This window comes from Symphalangus syndactylus, chromosome 8, assembly GCF_028878055.3.
Source record: "Symphalangus syndactylus isolate Jambi chromosome 8, NHGRI_mSymSyn1-v2.1_pri, whole genome shotgun sequence".
Classification (NCBI taxonomy): Eukaryota; Metazoa; Chordata; class Mammalia; order Primates; family Hylobatidae; genus Symphalangus; species Symphalangus syndactylus.
This window is the reverse complement of record NC_072430.2, coordinates 13,180,031-13,206,508: the sequence shown is the minus strand read 5'-3', so window position 1 is coordinate 13,206,508 and position 26,478 is coordinate 13,180,031. Positions and strand designations below refer to the sequence as shown.

The window sequence follows — 26,478 nt, the reverse complement described above, 5'->3', positions numbered from 1 at the left end:
ATGATCACAGCACTGTACTGTAGCCTGGGTGACAGAGACCTCGCCTCAAAAAAATGATACTGCAAACTACCCTTCAGAGTAAGTGGTCATACCCATTTACCATAAATGTATCTCTCCTCATAAATATTCTGAAAATATTTGCTCTTTTTGCCAATTTGATGGGTGAAAAAATGGTTTGTCATTGTTTTAATTTGCATCTGCCTGGTAACTGAGTTTGAGTGTATATTCATTTGTTTATTGACTATTTGCATTCTTTCCCATGACTTAATGTGAAAAACTTCTCTAGTACACAAGGGTTTCTTGGCTTTTTGGAAATAGTATACTAACTTTTACTATTCTTTTCAGGTCACTCAGCCAAAGGAGCTCAGAAGTAGAGTATATTAACAAATACAGACAGCTCGAAGCACAAGAGCTTAATGTGTGTCGCAGTGTCCAACCAACCAGTGGGCCAGGTAAACAAGTCTCTTTAAATATTTTAGATAGGATGCATGAGTGGTTCACATGCTAAAATATTAGGTTCATAATGTATGTCTGTAATTCCAGCTACTCAGGAGGCTGAGGTGGGAGGATCACTTAAGGCCAGGAATTTAACACTAGCCTGGGCAACATGGTGACACTGTCTCTACAAAAAATAAAAAAACTAGCTGGATGTGGTGGTGTACATCTGTAATCCCAGCTACTCGGGAGGCTGAGGTGAGAGGGTCACTTGAGGCTAGGAGTTCAAGTTCATCTTGGGCAACATAGGGAGACCCTCTCTCTAAAAAAAGAAAATGTGTATATATATATATATATATATATATATATATATATATATATATATATATATATATATATAAAATTATTAGGCCAGGCGCAGTGGCTCATGCCTGTAATCCCAGCACTTTGGGAGGCCAAGGTGGGTGGATCATGAGGTCAGGAGATTGAGAGCATTCTGACCAACAGGGTGAAACCTTGTCTCTACTAAAAATACAAAAATTAGCTGGGTGTGGTGGCGTGTGCCTGTAATCTCAGCTACATGGGAGGCTGAGGCAGGAGAATCACTTGAACCTGGGAGGCAGAGATTACAGTGAGCCAAGATTGTGCCACTGCATTCCAGCCTGGCAACAGAGTGAGACCCTGTCTCAAAAAAAAAAAAAAAATTATTAGAAGCCTTTAAAAAATATAGTGGCAAATACAAAAATTAGCCGAGCATGGTGGTGCATGCCTGTAGTCCCAGCTACTCGAGAGGCTGAGGCAGGAGAATCGCTTGAACTGGGAGGCGGAGGTTGCAGTGAGCCGAGATCATCTTAAATAGTCTGTTCTTTGGAAGACTAATAATGGTCTCTTACCTTGCCATTAATTAAAACTACTTTTTTTTTTACAATTAAGATATTAAAATGAAATTTTAAACAATGCAGAAATGTATAAAATAAAAAAGTAAAAGGTTCTTCTTAAATTCCTAGTTCCCAAGAGTACAACTGTTCAGAGTTCACACAGCTAGTTACTTTCTATGAGTATGAAATTTTTTTCTGAGCAAATTATCTTACTAGCACCAGGCCTTATTCATATGATAGAAGTTATCTTTTGATTTTTTTTGCTTTATGAGAGGTTATCTGTCATAGATTTCTGCTAGTTCAGTTGAGAAGCTCTGCCTCCTGTCCTGCCATCCTGCATATTAGTGTGCTCAGAGTTGGGCACAAGTGTGGGTTCAAGTAACACTTTCTTTTTTAGCCTTTTAAAAAGTATGAAATACAGTCGATACATAATAGTAGATTAATCCTTATCATTCTTGGGATTGATTTGGGCTTCTTGACTATACCAATTGGTATCTTTTAATTAGTCCAGGAAAATTCTGAGCCATCATCTATGGCCCACTCTTTCATTTAGTTTTGTGTTTTTCATTTTTTTGGTCACTGTGCTCTATTCTGGTTAATTTCTGCTAGATCTGTCACCTTAAGGTAAAAGCAGCCTTTGATTCTTTGCCTCCCTTTCTGTGTTCTTGCCTCATCACAGGCTTTGGCCTGATGTCTCCTTGCTATTTCATCAGCCCTTCGGTGCTTTTAAGGAGAGGTTTGTGTATTGCATCTAACATCTTTAGTTGACCTCAGGAAGGAGATTTGTCTGAACAACCCAGTGTATTAACGGAAGTGAGCATTCACAATGTGTGTTATCTCTGGTCCAGTTTCTACTTATGCTAAGAAAAATACAAAGTTGTACGTATAAGAATGTTTATTGAATTGTTACTTAATCTATGGGAAGTCTTTAAGAATCTCTTACGTGCCAGTGAACAGAGGGTTGGTGACTTGGTCTTTTGTACAAAGGAAGAGTACTGTGCAGCTTTGGAGGTATGAAGTAGCCATATGTGTTATTGTGGAAAGAGAGCCATCATCTAATACTTCTGTTTGGAAAGCACATTAGTTAGTTTATAGATGACTCTGTGTGATGTGATCCTTCTTGTCACAGTCATGTACTGGGCCAGGGCCACAGGCAGGAGCCTGGCACACCCTGCGTGCTGGGCCTGTAGTATGCCGGATGGATTACCACTCTTTAGGACTAGCTAGATTACAATGAATGCCTGTAACTCAGAGTGTCTGTTCTCATTCTTTTAAGTTCATATGTGAAACTCTTTGCTTTCTTTATGCATGGTATCATAATATATTCGGGGCTTTTCTCTGGGCAGTGGGATCAACTATGGCTTTGGCTACTTAGGGAGGTTTTGGCTACTTAGCCACTGACATTTATCAAGGTGTGTTCCAGGGGCTGTATGAGACAGTGAGAATATGACAAGTAAAAAAGTCTTTAACTCCGATCATCTCTGATCATTATGGAGATGATCATTTAGTCATCCAGTTAACACAAATAAATGCTTTTTGGAAAGAAGTTATCTGAAAGCCAGCTCTATGGGGGCGTAAAACAAGGATTTGACTTGGGCTGCGGTGTCAGGAAAGTAACAGTTGAGCTTAGATCTGAAGGATGAGTGGACCTTACTGAGGCAGTGTGGGGGTGCAGGGGGTGCAGAGCCCTTGTGCTGGGAGGAAGCCTGGTATTCCAGCCCTGAAAGAGGGCCAGTGCTGCTAGGGAGTAGACAGTGGGTGTGGGAGGGCTGGGTAGAGGCAGCTAGAGGCTAATAGCCTCCTAAAGAGGTCCATGTTCTAATCCCCAGGACCTGTGAATATGTCACCTTCATGGTAAAGGGGTCTTTGCAGATACAAGTTAAGGATCTTGAGATGGGAAGATTTTCCAGGTGGGTCCAATGTCATCACAGGGTTTTTCCTAGAGGGAAGCAGGAAAATCAGTCAGTAGTAGATGTGACAACAGAAGCCATAGGTTGGAGTGATATAAGGAAGAGACCATGAGGCAATGCAGGCAGCTTCTCCAGGCTGATAAGGCAAGGGAATAGATTCTTCCTCACAGAGCCTCCGGAAGGATCCAGCAGCCATGCCAACACCTTGTCCTTCTCATCTTTTGAACCTCTGCTTCCAGAACTGTAAGAGAATAAATGCATGTTTTAAGCCACTAAGTTTGAGGTAAAACGTGACAGCAGCAGTAAAAAACTAACACACTTGTATTGGATGAGGTTGGATGAGATAGGCAAGACTAGTAATAGGGCCTGTGGGCTGTAACGAAGAGTTTTGGTCTAATACTCAGAGCAGTGGGAAGCTATGAAAGTTTCCATACTTTTTTTGGGATGACTGTGAAGGGAGGAAGGGGGTGTCATGTGTTTAGATTTGTTTTACAAGAAATGCTTTGGTCATATTTTTGAGAATTGATTGGAGGGGGCCAGAGTGGACCTGAGGAGAATTGGAGGCACTGTCCTAGTCCAGGTGAGACTTGATGGTGTCTTTGACAGAGGATGGCAGTGGAGGAAGAGAGCCAGTTGAAGGACAAACCGGACAGGAATTGGTGATGCCTTGGACACAGGGTGAGGGAGGAGGCCACAGGAGGCAGAGAGGTGCTGTCCACTTTTTTTTCCTTGAGATGAGGTCTTGCTATGTTGCCCAGGCAGGCCTTGAACTCCTAGGCTCAAGTGATTCTCCAGCCTCAGCTTCCTGAATAGCTGGGACTATAAACGTGTCACCATCATGTCTGCTAAATGTTTTGAAGTGTTGAAGTGCCTCTGGAGCATTGAAGAAGTAAGGTCAGGTTATCGTAAGTAAGGTCACACACACACAGGCACAAAGCTATTTCTATGTCTGTTTCTATTAAAACCATGCGATTACACTGATGCCTGTAATTCCAGTCCAGTGCCACAGGTTTCAGCGTGAACATTTTGTTATATCCAGTTATAAAATAATTTGATTCAAAACACTTTTGCTTTTGGTCTGATACAGGTGTTATTTCACTTATAAGTATTAAAAATTATTTCTAAATAGAAATCCAAGGACACCCATTCAGTGAATTTCTATCGATTATATTAGAATCGTTTTACATGGTTAAAGATTAATCATTTTTTAAAAACTGAGATTTATTTGCATTGATAAATGAAATCTTTCCTAACAGTGTGAGCCTGGTTCTAGGTTGTCAACTCCTGAAGGGTTCTGTTGCTTTCACACAACAATTTGAATTTGTCCTGGAATAGAGTCTTTAGCTTGTAGTTAAATTCCACAGTGCTGCCTCCTTTTAAATGTGGTGATATATTTAGTGGCTGTTTTCATCCTCCTTTTAGCTTTTCTTCTGGTTTTAAGAGAATGGCCTATATGGAATGTCTAATAACTGAAAGGAAAACATTATTCTTCCTTCAAGTTAATTTTGTATTCAGAATACTAGTCCATATTTGGAGGAAGTCATATATAATTATCTATTTTGAAGATTTAATTTTATGGTTAAATCAGTAATGCAGTAATTAAAATTATTTTCTGTAATATATAGTGTGTAGATTTTAAGATAAGTCTTAAGTTCACCATATGAGCTGACATACTTACCAGTTAAAATTCCTTACATACTGTTTAGAACCTCTAAGTGCTGAACTTTTTGGTTAGATTTCGTATTTGGTTATGATGATATAGTGATAGGTCTTAGTGAAGAGAACTAGTAATTTTTATGGCTTCCAGTTTTCCCCAGTTCGTGTAAAATATTGTGTTGTTAATCATGTAGGATAAAGAGACAGCAAGAAAATAAGAATAGTCAATTTTAAGGTTGAGCTGTTTCTCATGCCATTTTTGGATTTTTGCTTTGTTGTATGTAGTTTGTTGATTTGCCTTAAATTATCCATGATGGTTTTCCTTCTTATTCTGTTGCTGATGCAAAGATGCAAGAACCATACAGCTGTGAACATTTCTGCTGTTTGGTTTCCTGTCTGCCCTTTGGCAGTGTATGCGGAGGCAGGACTTGATTTGTGCTGGGTCTGCTTCAGCCAGTGACCTAAAAACGTCAGCTTGTGTTTTGCGTTACATGGAGAAGGGGCTATAGTATAGACAGTACTGTTAGGACTTTTGGCATTTTTTCTTGTAAAATTTCTGTCTTTAAGTAGCAATCTTCAAAATGCATGTAATCAAGTAATGTAAGCCAATATTGTCTAAGTAACAGGGCTTGTTTAGCAGCATGTGAGCCAGGGCTTGAAGTCTTTAGCAAAACGAATGTGGCTGCAGCCTTTTTCGTCTTTCTGAAAGAATCTTTGTCACCTTCTTTCCCCTTTGAATAGCTCTTCCTCAGCTTCTTACTCCCACCCTGTTCCTCACTATAATACTTGCCTCTCCCTCTGTCTGCATGCTGCGTCTGGGTTCAGGGCCTTCTTTCTCTCAGTCTAGTTCACAAGGGCCATGGGGATTCTCTTCCCCTTCTTTCATTATGTTCAAGAAGGCCTAAGTATATTAACTGGGAAAAAAAGAAGGCATCAGTAACTACCATAGCACTGAGAAGAGTAATGGAAGGAAAGTGAGACGTGATAATGGAAAGAAAATCCCTGTTTTAGTGAACTTGGCAATCACTAGTTAGGCTGATTAGAAGATTAAAAAGCCGTAGGTTGGGCGTGGTGGCTCATGCCTGTAATCCCAGCAATTTGGGAGGCCGAGATCAGGAGTTCAAGACCAGCCCGACCAACATGGTGAAACCCCATCTCTATTAAAAATACAAAAATTAGCTGGGTGTGATGGTGGGCATCTGTAATCCCAGCTACTCAGGAGGCTGAGGCAGGAGAATCGCTTGAACCCAGGAGGCAGAGGTTGCAGTGAGCCGAGATTGCGCCACTGCACTCCAGCCTGGGGGACAGAGCAAGACTCTGTCCAGAAAAAGAAAAAAGAAAAAAAAAAAAGCCATATTGGCAGGACAGCTTTCCCGAGTTAGGAGTCACTAATGTTTTAGGAAGAACATACTCACAAAGAAGCTATTTTTGCTTTGAGAAAGTATGACAGATCTGGCTCCTCTGTTTATATAATTGAGAACAGGGACCACATAACTTTGATTCAAATGTGGGAAAATAGCCACATTTTAATTACATATTATTAGACCAATTGGGAAAATGGGAATATATGTAGGGAAAAGATGTAGGAAAACAAGAGAGAAGCCTGGTTGTGTGTTTTATTAGGAAAGGCCGAGGGTGACACAGCAGGAGATGCTGGTCAGAAACAAGGGGCTGATAGGAAGGGAAGGTGAGTCGTGGGGTAAGGGAATGAGTGTGGTGCTAAATTTGGCTAAGAGTTTATTTTGGAAGTAAAACTTACTTCCCAGCAAAACTCTGTCTTCCGTGAGTTTTGATGATTTGTCAGTTTGTCAAGTGATGACCAGAGGTTTAGAATTTGTAGTGCAGCCAGAGAGCAGGGCATATTTTTACAAGAGGGCAGAGAAGTGTGCCTGGTCAGAGCTCTGTATCATGTATCCTGAGCAGAGGCAAGCTGCCTGCTTTCCTGATACCTGTATTTCATAAATTGTTTGATTTATTTATTGCTATCACTGATGTATTTTAGTAGCAGGGAATGCACACTTAAATTGATGCATTCTGTTGAAATTTCAAGGAAAAGTTTTCTCTTTAACTGTTTTGGTACCACTGAATCAGCAATGAGTGCATGTTTTACAGGCCTATTTTAGAAGGTAGTGCTGAGCTTGCAATGTTGGTGGCTGTGATGGAGGGATAGAATGTTCTCAGTTTGCTTTTATACAAGATTAATAGTGGGCTGCTAAGGGAAGTTTCTTAAGAAATTAAACTTTTTATTTTAGATTCGGGGGTACATGTTGAAGTTTGTTACAAGGGTATATTGGGTGATGCTGAGGTTTGGGCTTCCATCGATCCCATCACCTGTATCGTGAACATAGTACCCAATAGGAAGTTTTTCAGCCCTTGCCCCTCCCTCCCTCTTCTTCTTGGAGTCCCTAGTGTCTGTTGTTCCCATCTTTATGTTCGTGTGTACCCAAGGTTTAGCTCCCAGTTGTGAGAACATTTGATACTTGGTTTTCTGTTTCTGTGTTAATTCGCTTAGATGGCCTCCAGCTGCATCCATGTTGCTTGCTGCAAAAGACATGATTTCATTCTTTTTTATGGCTGCATAGTATTCCATGGTGTATATGTACCATGTTTTCTTTATCCAGTCCACCATTGATGGATACCTATGTTCGTTCCATGTCTTTGGTATTGCCCTGATGGCAGTTTTAGCCTGTAGAAAATGTATTTTTGTATTTGAGTGTGTGTGTGTGTGTGTGTGTGTGTGTGTGTATGCTGTATATATAGATTAGGTAGAACATTGAGTTATCTTTTTCCAGATAAGAAATGGCATTATATTTGTTTTTTTTTGCTTAATCCAGGTGCAAGGCCATCTTTGGCTAAATTAAGCAGTGTGACGTGCATCCCAGGGACAACTTATAAATATCCTGATTTGCCTATAAGTCGATATAAGGAAGAGGTAAAATTGTTATACTGTAATTTTGCTGTTTGAATACATGTCTGAGGCCCAATACTTTTGGTTTCTAATTTGAAAGTTACCAGTTGCCAGGTGAACACTTCTGTGATGTACAAGTTTCTGTGGTGGATAAGAGGAGGGTGTGCTCAGGCCTACCTGGAGATGATTTTGTGTAGTAACCATATCGATGGCTTTTCTTTTGATCTGTGCTTTATTTAGTCTTCACCTGAGTACATCTCCTAACATTTAGTTTATCTAGTCTTTCCTTCCTCAAAATTTCTGTAAGTAAACACTTCATCTTCCCCAGGAGAGCTTCTTGTTTAAATAAACTCACTGCTAAATGTTTTTTGAAGCAAGTGACATACCCTAGCATTTCTACTGGGTTTTCTTTACAGCGTTGGCCCTTTCTCTGCCTGTTGATTAATGTAGTCAATCATTGACATACCATTGTATTAACAATGCCAGGCAGATGTAGCAGTAGGATGATTAAGTTCCTAATTACATGCGTGTTATTAAGCATCGTTAAAAGTAAGCGTATCGAAACCCTTATTAATTAACTGGAAAAAAGAGTTATAGATAAAACTAGAAATGTTTCAAATTTAATTTTTACTTTGCTTTAGAGTAAATCATGCAACTAAAAATTAGAGGCCAGTATTCAAATTAATTTGTATTCCCTGACCGTATCAATTGTTAGAAGGATAAGAGCTTAAATAAGTTTAGAGTGGAGATCGGGGAGTTCTGGAGGAGGAATTTGAGTGGAATCCTAAAAATGCTGCATATAGGCCGGGCGCGGTGGCTCACGCTTGTAATCCCAGCACTTTGGGAGGCCGAGGTGGGCGGATCACGAGGTCAGGAGATCGAGACCACAGTGAAACCCCGTCTCTACTAAAAATACAAAAAATTAGCCGGGCGTGGTGGCGGGCGCCTGTAATCTCAGCTACTCGGAGAGGCTGAGGCAGGAGAATGGCGTGAACTCAGGAGGCGGAGCTTGCAGTGAGCCGAGATTGCGCCACTGCACTCCTGCCTGGGCGACAGAGCAAGACTCTGTCTCAAAAAAAAAAAAAAAAAAAAAATGCTGCATATAATCTGTAAGTGGAAAAGTGGAAGTTACTTGTTTCCAAATATGTCTGGAGGTGGGAGGATCACTTGAGTCCAGGAGTTCCAGACCAGGCTGGGCAACATAGCAAGACCTCATCTCTACAAAACACACCCCCCAAAATTAGTGGAATATGGTGGCATGTGCCTGTGGTCCTGGCTTGGGATGCTGAGGTGGCAGGATGGCTTGAGCTTAGGAGGTCAAAGCTGCAGTGAGCTGTGATTGTGCCACTGCACTCCAGCCTGGGTGACAGAGCTAGAGCCTGTGTCTAAAAATAAATAAACAGATATTTAATAGATAAAAAATATGTCTGAAGAATTTAAGATGACATTTTAAAACCACTTGAATGTAGTAACAGCTCTTTTTTTCATGTTCAGTAGAATTATTTGCAGATTCATTACAAAATGTTAAAATAATAGAAACTTGGTAAGAGCCATAGAAATCTAATTTTACATTTTAATTTTTACAGAAGCAGTTGAGACCCAGGAAACTGGAGTTAACCTGGCCTGGTTTTTCCACAGCTATCACTAGTTACTGTTTTTTTTTTTGTTGTTGGTGTTTTTGTTTTTTGTTTGTTTGTTTGTTTGTTTTGAGATGGAGCCTTGCTCTGTCGCCAGGCTGGAGTGCAGTGGCATGATCTTGGCTCACTGCAACCTCTATCTCCTGGGTTCAAGCAGTTCTCCTGCTTCAACCTCCCAAGTAGCTGGGACTACAGGCACGTGCTACCACACCCAGCTAATTTTTGTATTTTTAGTAGAGACAGGGTTTCGCTATATTGGCTAGAATGGTCTCGATCTCTTGACCTCGTGATCCGCCCGCCTTGGCCTCCCAGAGTACTGGGATTGCAGGTGTGAGCCACCATGCCCAGCCACTAATTACTGTTAAATAGGTAGTAGAGTTGCATTTAAGTGGCAACCGTTTGTCGCCTCCTCGCTCTCTTGTGTTGTGTTCAGAATGGTTAATTAATAACTTTAAGGCCAGGCGTGGTGGCTCACGCCTGTAATCCCAGCAATTTGGGAGGCTGAGGCAGGTGGATCACTTGAGGTCAGGAGTTCAAGACCAGCCTGGCCAACATGGTGAAAGAAACCCTGTCTCTACAAGAAATACAAAAATTAGCTGGGTGTGGTGGTACACGCCTATAGTCCCAGCTACTTGAGAGGCTGAGGCATGAGAATTGTTTGAACTCAGGAGACAGAGGTTGCAGTGAGCCGAGATTGCACCACTGCACTCCAGGCCGGGCAACAGAGCGAGACTGCATCTCAAAACAAAACAAAACTTTAAGATGAAAGAGCAATAAATCCTGAAAGACTTCCTAATATAGGTGATACTTTACATTGCCATTTTGTGCTGATTTTGAAATAATTTTTTAAATTTCTAGGTTGTGTCTTTGATAGAAAGTAATTCCGTGGTGATTATCCATGGGGCCACGGGAAGCGGTAAAAGCACTCAGCTCCCGCAGTATATCTTGGACCACTACGTTCAGCACTCTGCCTACTGCAGCATTGTGGTCACCCAGCCCCGGAAGATAGGGGCAAGCAGCATCGCCAGGTGGATCAGTAAAGAGCGTGCCTGGACCCTGGGGGGTGTGGTGGGCTACCAGGTGAGACTGGGAGGGAGGGAGGGACTAAGAGAGCCAGCCATCTCTGTAGTCCTTAATTTTGTTAAGTTTTTTTCTGTGTAAGTTGATAGTACGTGACCATTTTCTGCTGAAAATTAGTGGTGTTTCATGCCTATAATCCCAGCACTTCGGGAGGCCAAGGCAGGTGGATCACATTAGGTCGGGAGTTTGAGAGCAGCCTGGCCAACATGGTGAAACTCCGTCTCTACTTAAAATACAAAAATTAGCCGGGTGTGGTGGTGCATGCCTGTAGTCCCAGCTACTCGGGAGGCTGTGGCAAGAGAATCGCTTGAACCCGGGAGGCAGAGGTTGCAGTGAGCCAAGCTCGCACCACTGCACTCCAGCCTGAGCAACAGAGTGAGACTCTGTCTCAAAACAAAAAACAAACAAAAAAAGAAACCAGTTGCTTATAGAAGAGAACTGTGGCATAATTTTAAAAGGCAGTGAAACAGAATTTCTTGAAAATTAGGCTGGGCACGGTGGCTCATGCCTATAATCCCAGCACTTTGGGAGGCTGAGGCGGGTGTATCATTTGAGGTCAGAAGTTCGAGACCAGCCTGGCCAACATGGTGAAACCCCATCTCTACTAAAAATACAAAAATTAGCCAGGCGTGATGGCACATGCCTGTGATTCCAGCTACTCAGGAGGCTGGGGTATGAGAATTGCTTGAACCCGGGAGGCAGAGGTTGCAGTGAGCTGAGATCCTGCCACTGCACTCCAACTTGGATGACAAAGTGAGACTCTGTCTCGAAAAAAAGAATTTCTTGAAAATAAATTGTAATTTCTTTCCAGTTGAATAGGAAAGCAGTGAGAATTCTCATGCTTATGGCTTTTATAATTTTATCTTTTTAATTATATCTCTGTAATCTAGAAGATGTCTTTATACACAGTTGTTTTAACATAAAAATGTTATAGCAGTGTGATTAGATGAGCCAACCCCTGCCCCTCTCCCCCCAAAAAAGAAAATAATTGACTTGAGAATGTCACTTTTAATTTGGAGCCTATGTATCTTTCGAAATACCATAATTTTTCATTCCCTTTCTTACCTCCATTATATTAATAAAATGGACATAACTTTTTTTTTCTCTTTTTTCCTTTCCTTTTTCTTTCTCCAATTTTAGGTAGGGCTAGAGAAAATAGCAACGGAGGACACCAGGCTAATTTATATGACAACTGGAGTCCTGCTTCAGAAAATAGTTAGTGCCAAGAGTTTGATGGAATTCACACATATCATCATTGATGAAGTAAGTAATGTCATCTACTTGTAAAGGTCATATTTATCTCTCTTAAAAAACTCTCTTAGAGTATTGTGAACCCTGTCTTTGTGCCTGTCTCAGCTTTCTTTATTTTTTCCTTCCCTTTTACTTTCTGGACTTTTTTCAGTAAGGATGGAATGTTTTTTGATTTTGTTTATATTTTAAATGAGGTTTTTGGTGGGAAATGTTGTGTTTGAATAACTTTCCCAGGAACTTTGGAAATGGTTCTTCTTCAAACTCTTGTGTTTTAAACCTTATCAGTAATTCTGTTTGGGAAGCTTGACTTATTTCTAGAGGAATTAGACACATCAGCAAATAAATAGGATTTGTGAGAGGTTATGACATGAGGCTAGGGTGTTTAATAGAGTCTGAAATCAAACCATTTGGGCAACTGGCTCATGCCTGTAATCCTGATATTCTGGGAGGCCAAGGTGGGTGGATCACTTGAGGTCAGGAATTCGAGACCAGCCTGGCCAACGTGGTGAAACTCATCTCTACTAAAAATACAAAAAACAAAAAAACAAAAAAACAAAAAAAAAAAGATTAGCTGGGTGTGGTGGCACACTCCTATAGTCCCAGCTACTTGAGAGGCTGAGGTGGGAGAATAACTTGAACCTGGGAGGTGGAGGTTGCAGTGAGCTGAGTTTGCGCCACTGCCCTTCAGCCTGGGCAACAGAGTGAGACTGCGTCTCAAAACAACAATAACAACCAAAAGGATAAACCCATTTGGGCAACTGTTTAGAGTAGTGTCTCTGCACTCTATTTTGATGCATGGGATAACTAATAATACAACATATACTCCAGGCAAAGCTGAGTCCGTGCGTTTGTGATCTTATGTACAGGCACTTGGTTTTAAATTATTGTAGGGCATTTGGTGGGAGAGTAGGAGAGGGTGAAAATGATCTACTGTTTCTTACAAAATAGGGTGATATATAATACATTCAGAATTTTTCTTTATGACTTATGGCAGTTTTGAATATAGTAGGTAGAGATCAAATTCAGATTTAATAGATAATATGCCAAAAGATGGTATTATGAAGGTTATATAGTTTTTCATTGGGCTTTTTAGTATAATTGAGCCCACTTTACATAAAAGGAAACTAAAGTTTAAGGAAGTTCAGCGCTCAGGCCTCAAGTAATCAGTGATGTTGCTGGGTTCATCCCTGGGTAGTTTACTCTAGAGCCTGTGATGCTGGTGCCTGCATTTATTTTCTGTGTGTCTGACATATTTCTCTGCCTACGTGGCCTTTGCACACCCATACTTTTTTTTTTTTTTTTTTTTTTGAGACGGAGTCTCGCTCTGTCTCCCAGGCTGGAGTGCAGTGGCGCAATCTCGGCTCACTGCAAGCTCCGCCTCCCGGGTTCACGCCATTCTCCTGCCTCAGCCTCTCCGAATTGCTGGGACTACAGGTGCCCGCCACCACGCCCGGCTAATTTTTTGTATTTTTAGTAGAGACGGGGTTTCACCGTGGTCTCGATCTCCTGACCTCGTGATCCGCCCGCCTCGGCCTCCCAAAGTGCTGGGATTACAAGCGTGAGCCACTGCGCCTGGCCTTGCACACCCATACTTGAGTGACACAGATAAATCCATCAATGCTGTGTTACTGACTATATCCTGTTCTCAAGCTCTGACATAATAGCTGAGCAAAAGTTAGCTCCTCTCTTCGAGAGCTTACCCTACTGGGGAGCAGTAACCAACAGAAGACCATCGCGCCATCACAACAGCCTCCTGCTCTGCCTCTGTCCAGTGCGGCATCAGTACCTCGTAGATGCCCAGGGATTATTTGCTTCGTAAATGAATGGACTGGATTCAACTACCTGAAGTTTTAGGTTTACATATAGTATCGTTTGCATTATCTGGGATTATTTGAATTTCAAAACAAATACAAGAACAAAAGTTGAAGATGGCCAGCCAGTTTAAAATGTAATAATGTTTTTAACTTTCCAGCTCTTAAGAATAAAGTAGCTTGGCCGGGTGCGGTGGCTCACACCTGTAATCCCAGCACTTTGGGAAGCTGAGGCGGGTGGATCACCAGGTCAGGAGATCCAGACCATCCTGGCTAACATGGTGAAACCCTGTCTCTACTAAAAATACAAAAAATTAGCTGGGCGTGGTGGCGGGCACCTGTAGTCCCAGCTACTCAGGAGGCTGAGGCAGGAGAATGGCGTGAACCTGGGAGGCAGAGCTTGCAGTGAGTGGAGATCGCACCACTGCATTCCAGCCTGGGCGACAGCGAGACTCCATCTCAAAAAAAAAAAAAAAAGAAGAAACTAGCTTTAGGCAAATCATTCATTCAATAAACTTTTTTTTTTTTTTTTTTTTTTTTTTTTTTTTTGAGTACTGCTATGGAAAAGGTGCCTCCTAAGGGGGCTGAGGTTATAAAGATGAGTACTGGGGAGACACATCTGCTGATGTGTGCATGTTTATGTGTTCGAAAGGCTGGTGTAGGGATCCTGGAGCCAGTGGGTTGTGGGGCAGAGGGGAGATGATGGGCGTGTGAACTCAGGAGAGACTGCCACAAGCTGAGGAGAGCTCACTTTGGGGCCTTTTCGCTGATGATAGCCTTGATTTTTCTTCTCAAGTAAAAGAGAGGATATTTGTGCTGAGGAGATGTTCTGAAGTCAAGTGACAGCATGAGGTTTATGATGGTGTTAAATACCGTTCAGCTACTGATTTTTGTTTTTCTTTTCTCTATGCTACTTCTCATCTCCTTCAGTGGGAAGTTCAGAAGATAGTAGGGCCTGGAACAGAATTACTCACAGAATAAATCCTTATACCTCTTACACTGAGGAAAGGAGAACTCCCTCTTTGAAACTTAGTAATTCTCTCTCCACTTCGGCTGAGAAATGTGCCAGAATAGAATCTTACTGTCCCCTTGTACATTGACGTTTCTTAAGTTCTAGAGTAACTGGCTTCTTTAGAAAAATAGCAGGCTGCCTAGCCCTTGGGTGCTAGCTGGTTCTGGGGTGGGGTGGGATGGGGAGGGGGTGTGGGTCCTGGAGTGGCTCTGACTGTGAGGTCTGTGTCTGAGGAGGGCTGCAAGGTCTGTCTGAGGTGCTGCCTTCCCGACTGCTGTCCCCGAGTGTCAGCTCTACTGACCTCAGGTCCTGACCTTGCTCTGGTTTACCTGTTTGTGACTGACCCAGCTTTTCCAGGACCAGCCCTTGCCCACCCTTGTGAGCTGCAGTTATGCACATCATGGAATGTGTCCTGTAGGGGTCACATGGCTCCCGGTCAGTGTTAGACTGGCACGTCTTTGTCCCTGTGCTTGCTTGCTCAGATGACAGTGTACCTGCAGGCCTGGCAGGGGTTGTGGCAAGCAGGGGCCATGGGAGGCTGGCCCAGTGGTTCTCTGTGCTTGAGGTAGGTGGAGAGGTTTCTGGTTGTCACAGTGACCTTGGGCACAGTTGGCAGTAAATGAGTAGGGGCGAGGGTGCAGAACATTACTCTGCCGTCTCTCAGGGGGCCCTAAGGAGAAACACTGGGGGCCGTGACTGAGTGGGTGGTCTGTGGTCTGTTGGCCGACGCTCTTTGCTTCCTCTTAACCAGGAGTGATACCAGCCCCCTGAGGAACTGCATTTAGCAGAGAGAACTGGTTTAGTCCCCAGTTCCCCAGGGGTGCCTTTCTGTCAGCAGTGACATGTGTGTTGCCTGATGCCATGTGGGGGGGTGCCCCCTTTTTTATTTTGTAGGTACACGAACGAACAGAAGAAATGGATTTCCTGCTATTGGTAGTCCGCAAACTCTTAAGAACAAATTCACGTTTTGTGAAGGTAAATTTGATTTCATGAGTAACAGACATATTTAGGGTTAAGATTCATTGTTTAATTTTGTTTCTCTCTATAGTCCCTTGGTGTCTATAGAGCATTCCAGGACCCCCGACAGATACTAAAATCTGAGGATCCTCAAGTGCCTTATATGAAATGGCATAGTAAAGTATTTGCATGTAGCCTATGCACGTCTTCCCATATGCTCTAAGTCACCTCTAGGTTATCTACAGTACTGAATATAATGTAAATGCCATGTAAATAATTGCTATACTCTATTTTTTAAATTTCTATTTTTATTTTTTCTGAATATTTTTGATTTTCAGTTGGTTGAATCTGCAAATGCAGAATCTGGATACAGAGGGCTGACTGTAGGGTCCAGCCCCACAGGGTTGGTGGGTCTCTCCCTGTGTGCGGTGACGAGAGAGTGTAGAAATAAAGACACAAGACAGATAAAAGAAAAGGCAGCTGGGCCCGGGGGACCACTACCACCAATGCGCGGAGACCGGTGGTGGCCCCGAATGTCTGACTGCGCTGTTATTTATTGGATACAAAGCAAAAGGGGCAGGGTAAAGAATGTGAGTCTTCTCCAATGATAGGTAACGTCACGTGGGTCACGTGTCCACTGGACAGGGGGCCCTTCCCTGCCTGGCAGCCGAGACAGAGAGAGAGAGAAGACAAAGAGAAAGACAGCTTATGCCATTATTTCTACATATCAGAGACTATTAGTACTTTCACTAATTTACTACTGCTATCTAGAAAGCAGAGCCAGGTGCACAGGGTGGAACATGAAGGTGGACTAGGAGCGTGACCACTGAAGCACAGCATCACAGGGAGACGGTTAGGCCTCCGGATAACTGCGGGAAAGCCTGACTGGTGTCAGGCCCTCCACAAGAGGTGGAGGAGCAGAGTCTTCTCTAAACTCCCCAGGGAAAAAGGTGACTGACTCCCTTTCCCGGTCTGCCAAGTAGCGGGTGTTGTTGCTTGACACCTTTTTGCTACTGCTAGACCACGGTCCGCCTGGCGACGGGCATCTTCCCAGATGCTGGCGTCACCGCTAGACCAAGGAGCCCTCTGGTGGCCCTGTCCGGGCATAACAGAAGGCTCACACTCCTGTCTTCTGGTCACACCTCACTATGTCCCCTCAGCTCCTATCTCTGTATGGCCTGGTTTTTCCTAGGTTATGATTATAGAGCAGGTATTATTATATTGGGATAAAGAGTAATTACTACCAACTAATGATTAATGATATTCATGTATAATCATATCTAAGATCTATATCTGGTATGACTATTCTCGTTTTATATTTTATTATACTGGAACAGCTCGTGTTCTCGGTCTCTTGCCTCGGTGCCTGGGTGGCTTGCCGCCCACAGCTGACTGTATTTTTTTTTTGAGATGGAGTCTTGCTCTGTCACCCAGGCTGGAGTGCAGTGGCGTGATCTCGGCTCACTGCAAGCCCCACCTCCTGGATTCATGCCATTCTCCTGCCTCAGCCTCCTGAGTAGCTGGGACTACAGGCACCCACCACCACGCCCGGCTAATTTTCTGTATTTTTAGTAGAGCTGGGGTTTCATCGTGTTAGCCAGGATGGTCTCGATCTCCTGACCTTGTGATCCGCCCACCTTGGCCTCCCAAAGTGCTGGGATTACAGGCGTGAGCCACTGTGCCTGGCCCAGGGCTGTTTGTTTGTTTGTTTACTTACTTATTTTGAGATGGAGTCTCACTCTGTTGCCCAGGGTGGAGTGCAATGGTGTGATCTCAGCTCACTGCAACCTCCGCCTCCCAGGTTCAAGCAATTCTCATGCCTCAGCCTCCTGAGTAGCTGGGACTACAGGCACCTGCCACCACGCCAGGCTAATTTTTTTTTGTATTTTTTGGTATAGATGGGGTTTTGTACCAGGCTGGTCTCGAACTCCTGACCTCAACTGATTTGCCTGCTTTGGCCTTCCAAAGTGCTGTGATTACAGGTGTGAGCCACCGCACTTGGCTGGGCTGACTGTATTTTAACAGAAACATTTGAAACTGATGACTCTTAAAATTTATGATCATGTGTAGTGCACCAGATCTTGCCAGGAAGCCAACTAAAGGACATTCTTTTATGATCAGAGTATGGATACTTTTTGGTTATTGTGTTGCCTTAAATTCTCATATTTTCTCCAGGCTGTGGAAAATGGTCCAATAGTAGTTGACTATAATGACATGCTGGGTTTTGAGCTTTGCTTTTGGTTGAATAAGTACCATAGTTTAAAGGCATGTGAATGAAGCTGGGCGGTACAGTGGCTCATGCCTGTAATCCCAGCAGTTTGGGGGGCAAAGGTGGGCAGATTGCTTGAGCCCAAGGAGTTCAAGACCAGCCTGGGCAACATGGCGAAGCCCCATCTCTACCAAAAGTACAAAAATTAGCTGGGTATAGTGGTGTGTGTCTGTGGTCCCAGCTACTTGGGAGGCTGACCTCCGAAGAATTGCTTGAGCCTGGGAGGTCCAGACTGCAGTGAGCTGTGATTGCGCCACTGCACTCCAGCCTGGGTAACAGATGAGACCCTGTCTCAAAAATTAGCTGAGTGTGGTGGCAGGCTCCTGTAATCCCAGCTACTTGGGAGGCTGAGGCAGGAGAATTGCTTGAAGTCGGGAGGCGGAGATTGCAGTGAGCCGAGATTATGCCACTGCACTCCAGCCTGGGCAACAGAGAGAAAGACTCCATTAAAAAAAAACAAAAACAAAAACCAAAACAAAAAGTAAGTGAATGAATCCGCAATCCCTGTGTTTGAAATAGCACCAAAGTGCATTGAAGTGTGAGAACAGAATATGTACTACTATTTGAGAGACGTAAGTTGAGTTAACTGAAAGTTGATGGGAATGATAAATATCATTTACTTCTTATTTGAACAAAAAGGAAGAAGGTGTGAACTAGGCCAAAATGGCGAAGGATTTAGAATAATTGTGCAATCTAAATAAGTCTACTCATAGGTCGACCTTAACCCAGCTGTGCTAAGCAGAGGTCTGTGGGAAACAGCTTGATAAAAGGCCGCATGGTTGGGATATTCAGTTATTCTATGATGGGGCTGCTAAGGGATTTGCTGTTATTGGAAAACAGTTGCTTTCTAAACCATAAAGCATTTTGTCTTCAAGTGTTTATTTGTTGAGGAAAACATTTCTCTTTCTCTTTCCCATGTCCCCAAGTGGGGAAGCTTCTGCCTTAGGATGTTCATATTTTCACTTGGTGGGTGCTGAATGAATGGAACTTGACACTTGCAATCAGTTGTCTTACTGCTTGAGGTGACTATGAAATGAATGAGAGAATTTGGCTATTTCAGTCCTTTTTGGAATCTTAACGAAGCTGCCATTGAAGATTATTCACATTGAGACCTTTCTTGAATGTCATTTAAGACTCTTCTTTTTTACTCAAGTCAGAATAATGAGTTGGTTACACATTTTTTAGTTTTCAGTGGTAAAAAGAGTTAAAGTGTTAGTGGATTAACAAAACCCTACACTGATGGACATGGTGGTAAGGAATTTGGTACTTATAAGTTGTAAGATATGGTTTGTCAGTTTCACTGTGTTCATGAGTTATTAACAAATATGTGAAGCAGCATATTTTCTCGATATAGAAACTTATATGGTACATGTAGTTGGGCCAAGAAATTAGACACCATGTTCTAGGTGGTTTTGTAAGAGGTTTTTAAAGAACTCTCAAAAAATCTTTATTAGCTTTTAAAGAGAGTGCCGCTGTCAAGAGGACCTGGGTGTGGGGCACGGGCACATGGGCTTTAAGGCCTCCCCTTTCCTTTCCCGCCAACCTCTAGGTCCCTGTGGTTCCCCCGACCTGGCTTCCTATCAGTGCTTCCTCTATACCATCCTCCAGCCACTGACCTTGTTGTCACCTCACGCTGACTGGACTCAGCTCAGGCCCACTCCAGACAGGCAGTTGTCTTGGGTGTCTGCTGACTTGTCTGGAGAAGAGGCAGAGGGCTGCAGGAGAGGGTGGATGAGGGAAGCTGGTGGCCAGGCTGAGTCCTCCTTGCTCCCTGCATTCCAGGCTTGGCCTCTTGTTTGCAGGCTGCACTCAGTGTCCTGCAGTTCACTGGCCTCATCGTTCCTTAAAACCCAGTTTAGAGATCATTTATGGTGACTGGGGTGTGTCCCTTAGGAGCCACTCTTCCACTCCAAGTGGCTTCTCAGAGCATTCTTTTTAACTTCAGACATCTCTTCTCAAAATGAGTTTTAGTCTGTTCAGTTTGGACCATTTGTATCTCATTCCAAAGGGGAAAATACAGATGTTTTCTTTACTCAATAACTGCAACAACAATGCTTATATGAAATGTTTACTTTTTGCCTGGGTGTGGTGGCTCACGCCTGTAATCCCAGCACTTTGGAAGGCTGAGGTGGGCAGATCGCTTGACCTCACGAGTTTGAGACTGGCCTGGGCAACATGGCGAAACCCTGCCTCTACAAAAAAAAGTTATAAAAATTAGCCAGGTGTAGTGGTGCACACATGTAGTCCTAGCTACCTGGGAGGCTGAGGTGAGAGGATCACTGAAGCCTAGGAGGCTGAGGTTGCAGTGAGCTGACATCACGCCACTGCACTCCAGCCTGGGCGATAGAGCCAGAACTTGTCTCAAAAAATAAAAAAGTTTACTTTTTGGCTAGGATTTCCACTTAGATAACTCTACTTGCGATGTACAGTAGGTGGTGAGCAGCCAGCCGGACTGCTGTGCCCACTCCCCACGTAGCATTGTGGAGACTGCTGAGGTGGGAGACCCTCCATAATCAGCTACCTTCTCCTGGCACATCTCGGGCTGTATACGCTGCTCCTGTCATTCATGGCTGAGTTTCTTAAGGATATCATTTCATATTTGCTTTTTGACAAAACTGAAAGCTGCAGTCAGTCATCTTGCCCCAGTCTGGGGTTTTCCTCTGCTACTGCACCACTGTCGTCCTGGGACTTCTCCAGTTTCTTGAGTTGGAGCTAGAGTTTTCTAGATCCGCTGTCTTCTTTGCTGGCTTACTCTGTCATTTCTCTGGAACACATCATAGAGTAACTTATTCTTTTTAATTTATTTTTTATTTTTGTTTTTAGAAACAGGATCTTGCTCTGTTGCCCAGGCTAGAGTGCAGTGGTGTGATCATAGATCACCGCAGCCTCGACCTCCTTGGCTCCAGTGATGCTCCCACCTCAGCCTCTTGAGTAGTTGGGACTACAAGAGGGCAGCATCATTCCCAGCTAGTTTTAAATTTTTTGTAGTGATGGGGTCTTGCTATGTTGCCCAGGCTGGTTTTAAACTCTTGGCCCAAGATTACAGCATGAGCCATGGCACCTGGCCTTACTCTTTTTTTAAAAATTTATTTTTAATTAATTAATTTATTTTTTGTAGAGACAGTGGTCTCATGTTGTTGCTCAGGCTGCTCTTGTACTCCTGGGCTCAAGTGGTCCTCCTGCCTCAGCCTGCCAAAGTGCTGGGATTATAGGTGTGAGCCACAGCGTCTTTGTTTACCTGGGCCTTATTCTTTTTTAAAATTAGTCTCCTGATGCAGTTTTCTTTCAGAAAAATGGTTTTAATTTACCCTTATTGGAGATAAAATTTATCATTTGAAAAGGTACTCGAAGAGAAATAGTAAAAGTTGGTATCTCTGAACATTGTTTAAACTACAATAATTACACTAGAGATTAAATCAGGGTGGTCTGTTTAAAGTCTCAAAAGTTGTTAGATAAGGAGTGAAGCAGAAGAAAAGCCTGCAGTTTTAGAAGTATTTAATTTGGTTATGATTCTCATTATTTTAATGTTTTACTCTGTAGGTGGTCCTGATGTCGGCTACCATCAACTGTAAAGAGTTTGCAGACTACTTTGCCATTCCTGTTCAAAACAAGATGAATCCTGCATATATTTTTGAAGTGGAAGGCAAGCCCCATTCAGTTGAAGAGTATTATCTTAATGATTTGGAGCACATTCATCATAGCAAGGTATGTTAGAATGCGTTGTTTCTTTTACAGTGAGCGTACTTTTATATTTGATCAAACCTGCATTCATCACCTATGATTGTAAGGCCCTGCGAGAAAATTATTATTTTAAAATTGATGCATGCTATGTGTACATATTTATGGAGTATAGTGTGGTATTTTGATACATAGGTATAATGTGTCATGATCAAGTCAAGGTAATTAGCAAATCCATCATCTCCAACGTTTATCATTGTTAATTATCTTCAACATCTATCTTTGTGGTGGGAACATTTAAAATCCTCTCTTCTAGCTATTTGAAAAGAAACGATAAGTTGTTGTCAACTGTAGTCACCTCACGGTGCTCTAGAACATGAAAATTGGGTGTAGTGGTGGGGGTCTGTAGTTCCAGCCATAGTGGGACCCTCATCTCTCTTTAAAAAGGACACTAGAAGTTATTTCTTACCTAGCTATAATTTTGTGTCCATTAACTAACTCTTTCCTATTTCCTTCCCTTCCCAACCTCTAGTAACTTCTTTTCTACTCTCTCCTTCTGTGAGATCAACCTTCTTAGCGTCCACATTTGAATGAGAATGTGTGGTATTTATCTTTCTGTGCCTGACTTATTTCACTAACTTCACTCAGCCATGTTGCCCAGAATGATAGGATTTCATTGTTTTTTCATGGCTGAGTAGTATTTAATTATGTGTATATACTATATTTTCTTTATCCATTCATCTCTTGATGTACACCTAGGTTGATTCCATATCTTGGCTGTGGTGAATAATCTTGCAGTAAACGTGAGAGTGGAGCTGTCTCTTCAGCATGTTGTTTTTCTTTCCTTTGGATATATACCCAGTAGTAGGATGGCTGGGCCATATGGTACTTCTGTTTTAGTTTTTTGAGGATCCTCCATACTGTTTTCCATAAAGGCTATACTAATTTACATTCCTACCAACAGTATACAAGAGTTCCCCTTTCTTTGCATTTTTGCCAGCATTTGTCATATTTTGTCTTTTATTTTTACTTATTTATTTTAGAGATAGGGTTTTGCTCTGTCACCCAGGCTGGAGTGCAGTGGCACTATCATAGCTCGCTGAAACCTTGAAATCCTCAGCCCAAGCAGTCCTCCTGCCTCAGCCTCCCAAAGTGCTGGGATTACATGTGTGAATCACTGCACCCAGCCTTTATTTGTCTTTTGATAATAGCTATTCTGGCACATGTGAGATAGTATCTCAATATGGTTTGGATTTGCATTTCCCTGACAATTGGTGATACTGAGCATTTTTTCCTGTATTAGCCAGTAGTATGTCTTCTGTTTAGAAATGTCTTTTCAGCTCACTTATTTGCCCATTAAAAAAATTGGATTGTTTGGGCCTGGCATGGTGGCTTATGCCTGTAATCCCAGCACTTTGGGAGGCCGAGGCAGGTGGATCACGAGGTCAGGAGATCGAGACCATCCTGGCTAACACGGTGAAACCCCGTCTCTACTAAAAATAACAAAAAAATTAGCCGGGCCTGGTGGCGGGCGCCTGTAGTCCCAGCTACTCGGGATGCTGAGGCAGGAGAATGGCATGAACCTGGGAGGCGGAGCTTGCAGTGAGCCAAGATTGCGCCACTGCACTCCAGCCTCGGTAACAGAGACTCCATCTCAAAGAAAAAAAAAAATTGGATTGTTTTTTGCTATTGAGCTCCTTGTATATTCTGGGTATTAATCCCTTGTCAGATGAATAGTTTGCAAATGTTTCCCCCCATTTTGCAGATTGTCTCTTCACTCAGTTGATTTCTTTTCTTTTTTTTTTTTTTTTGCTGTGCAGAAGCTTGTTAGGTTGATATAATCCTATTTGTCTACTTTTGCTTTCGTTGTCTGTGCTTTTGAGGTCTTAGGTGTCAAATCTTTGTACAAATAGATGTCCTGAAGCATTTTCCCTATGTTTTCTTCTAATAGCTTCATAGTTTCAGGATTTAGTTTAAGTCTTAAATCCATTTTGAGTTGATTTTTATGTATATTGAGAGATAGGGGTTTAGTTTTATTTTTCTGCATCTGGATATCCAGTGTTCCCAGCACCATTTATTGAAGAGACTGTTCTTTCCCCAGTGAATGTTCTTGATGCCTTTCTTAAAAATCAGTTGGCTGTAAATATGTGATTTTATTTCTGGGTTCTTTATTCTGCTCCATTGATCATCTGTGTGTCTGTTTTTATGCCAATATCATGCTGTTTTGGTTACCATTGCTTTGTAGTATATTTTGAAGTTAGGTAATGTGATGCCTCTTGCTTTGTTCTCTTTGCCCAGGATTGCTTTGGCTTGTGAGATCTTTTGTGGTTCCATATGAATTTTAGGATTGTTTTTTTGATTTCTGTGAAGAATGTCATTGGTATTTTGATTGGAATTGTATGAATCCGTACATCGCTTTGGGTAGTATAGTCATTTTAATAGTATAAATTCTTCCAATTCATGGCCAGGCACAGTGGCTCACACCTGTAATCTCAGCACTTTGGGAGGCCAAGGTGGGCTGATCACTTGATCCCAGGAGTTTGAGAAAGAAAACATAGGGAAAACTGCTTCAGGACATCTATTTGTAATTAACATTTACTTAGTAACACTTAAAAAAACCTACTAACTAAACTTCACTTTATTTGGTTTGACTATTTTTTCCATAATGTCCTTTATTCTGGGATCCCATCCAGGATGCTACATTAGATTTGGTTGCCATGTTTCCTTAGGCCCCTCTTGGCTGTGGTAGTTTCTCAGACTTTCCTCATTTTTTATGACTTTGATGATTTTGAAGAGTACTGGTCAGGTATTCTGTAGGATGCCCTTATACTGGAATTCGACTGATGTTTTTCTCATGGTTAGACTGACGTTATTGGTTTTGGGGAGGAAGACCACAGGCTGAGGTGCCATTTTTGTCACATATCAAGGGTATACACTATCAACATGACCTTTACTGGTTGTCTTAAGTCTGTTTAATGTTTCTTTAATTAAAAAATTTAAATTGACACATAATAATTTATGGGGAACACAGTGATGTGATACATACAATGCATGGTGATGAGCCCAGTGTAACTAGCATATCGTATCAAACATTTTTTTGTGTGTGTTGGGAACATTCAGTAGCCTCCTATAGCTATTTGAAATGACATATTATTGTTATCTGTAGAACACTGGAGCTTCCTCCTCCTATCTAGCTGTCCTTTTGTATCCTTTAACAAATCTCCCTCTTGCCTCCTTTCCCCTGCCCTTCCCAGCCTCTAGTATTTTCTGCTCTACTCTTTACTTCTATTAAACTGATTTTTAGCTTCCACATGAGAACATGTAGTATTTTAACTTTCTGTTCCTGGCTTATTTCACTTAACATAATGTCCTCCAGTTTCATCCATGTTGTTGCAAATGACAGGATTTCATGGTTTTTATGGCTAATACTCCATTGTGTATATATTCTCCATTTTCTTTCTCCATCTGTTGTACACCTAGGTTGATTCCATGTCTTGGCTATTGTGAATAGCATTTAACACTGTTATGAAGGAATACCTCAGTCTGAGTAATTTATAAAAGAAAGAGGTTTATTTGGCTCACAGTTCTGCAGGCTATACAAGAACCGTGGCACTGGCCTCTGCTCAGGGAGCTGGTGTGTGCAGAGATCACATGGTGAGACTGGAAGAAGGCAGGTGTGCCAGGCTTTTTGTAACAGTCACCTCTCAGGGGGAACTCTGGTAGGAACCAATAACAGTGAGAACTTAGTCTCCGCGTCAAGGGAGGGCATTAATCTGTTCATGAGGCGTCCGCCCCCATGTCCCACACACCTGCTATTAGGCCCCACCTCCAACACTGGAATCAGATGTCAACATGAGATTTGGAGGGGACAAACTATAGCACTGATGACACAGACTTTGATCACTGGAAAGGTTGCGTTTGCCAGGTTTCTCCATTGTGCATTACTGCCTCCTTTCCACATTGTACTCTTGAGAAACAAGTTGCCAGATGAGGCTCTATTCAAGGTAGGGAGGAGGTAGCACTTACGTTTACAACATTTAAATAATTTCCATTTTCTGACTCTTTTTTTTTTTTTTTTTTCTTTAAGATTGGGTCTTGCTCTGTTACCTAGGCTGGAGTGCAGTGGTGCGATCGTAGCTCACTGTAACCTTGAACTCCTCAGCTCAAGAGATTCTCTCATCTCAGCCTTCCAAGAAGCTATGACTACAGATGCATACCACCATGCTTGGCTAATTAAAAAAATTTTTTTTCGTGGAGATGGAGTCTTGCTATGTTGTCCAGGCTGATCTTGAACTCCTGTCTGTAGGGACCAGCCCCACAGGGTCGGTGGGTTTTTCTTCCCTAGGTGCGGAGATGAGAGATTGTAGAAATAAAGACACAAGACAAAGAGATAAAAAGAAAAGGCGGCTGGGCCTGGGGGACCACTACCACCAAGACGCGGAGACCAGTAGTGGCCCCAAATGCCAGGCTGTGCTGATATTTATTGGATACAAGACAAAGGGGCAGGGTAAGGAGTGTGAGCCATCTCCAATGATAGGTAAGGTCACATGGGTCACGTGTCCACTGGACAGGGGGCCCTTCCCTGCCTGGCAGCTGAGGCAGAGAGAGAGAGGAGAGAGAGAGAGAGACAGCTTATGCCATTATTTCTGCTTATCAGAGACTTTTAGTACTTTCACTAATTTGCTACTGCTATCTAAAAAGCAGAGCCAGGTATGCAGGATGGAACATGAAAGTGGACTAGGAGTGTGACCACTGAAGCACAGCATCACAGGGAGATGGTTAGGCCTCTGGATAACTGCAGGAAAGCCTGAATGATGTCAGGCCCTCCACAAGAGGTGGAGGAGTAGAGTCTTCTCTAAACTACCCCCGGGAAAAGGGAGACTCCCTTTCCTAGTCTGCTGAGTAGCGGGTGTTTTTCCTTGACACTGACGCTACCGCTAGACCACTGTCCGCTTGGCAACGGGCATCTTCCCAGATGCTGGCGTTACCGCTAGAC

At 42.7% G+C, this 26,478-nt stretch overlaps 1 protein-coding gene across 5 annotated transcripts in view; it reads left to right on the top strand.

Annotated features, from left to right (window-relative positions):
- The window catches only part of TDRD9 (tudor domain containing 9), a 129,994-nt gene that overhangs the window by 28,673 nt on the left and 74,843 nt on the right, over positions 1-26,478 (top strand). For 4 of the 5 annotated variants that reach the window (XM_055288002.2, XM_055288001.2, XM_055288003.2 and 1 more), the window contains exons 2-7: positions 346-452; positions 7,714-7,811; positions 10,283-10,504; positions 11,645-11,767; positions 15,473-15,553; positions 21,345-21,509. In XM_055288002.2, coding sequence (XP_055143977.1) covers positions 346-452; positions 7,714-7,811; positions 10,283-10,504; positions 11,645-11,767; positions 15,473-15,553; positions 21,345-21,509 — 796 coding nt within the window. The remainder of the gene's footprint in view (positions 1-345; positions 453-7,713; positions 7,812-10,282; positions 10,505-11,644; positions 11,768-15,472; positions 15,554-21,344; positions 21,510-26,478) is intronic. The other variant, XM_063643825.1, reaches the window with a different exon arrangement.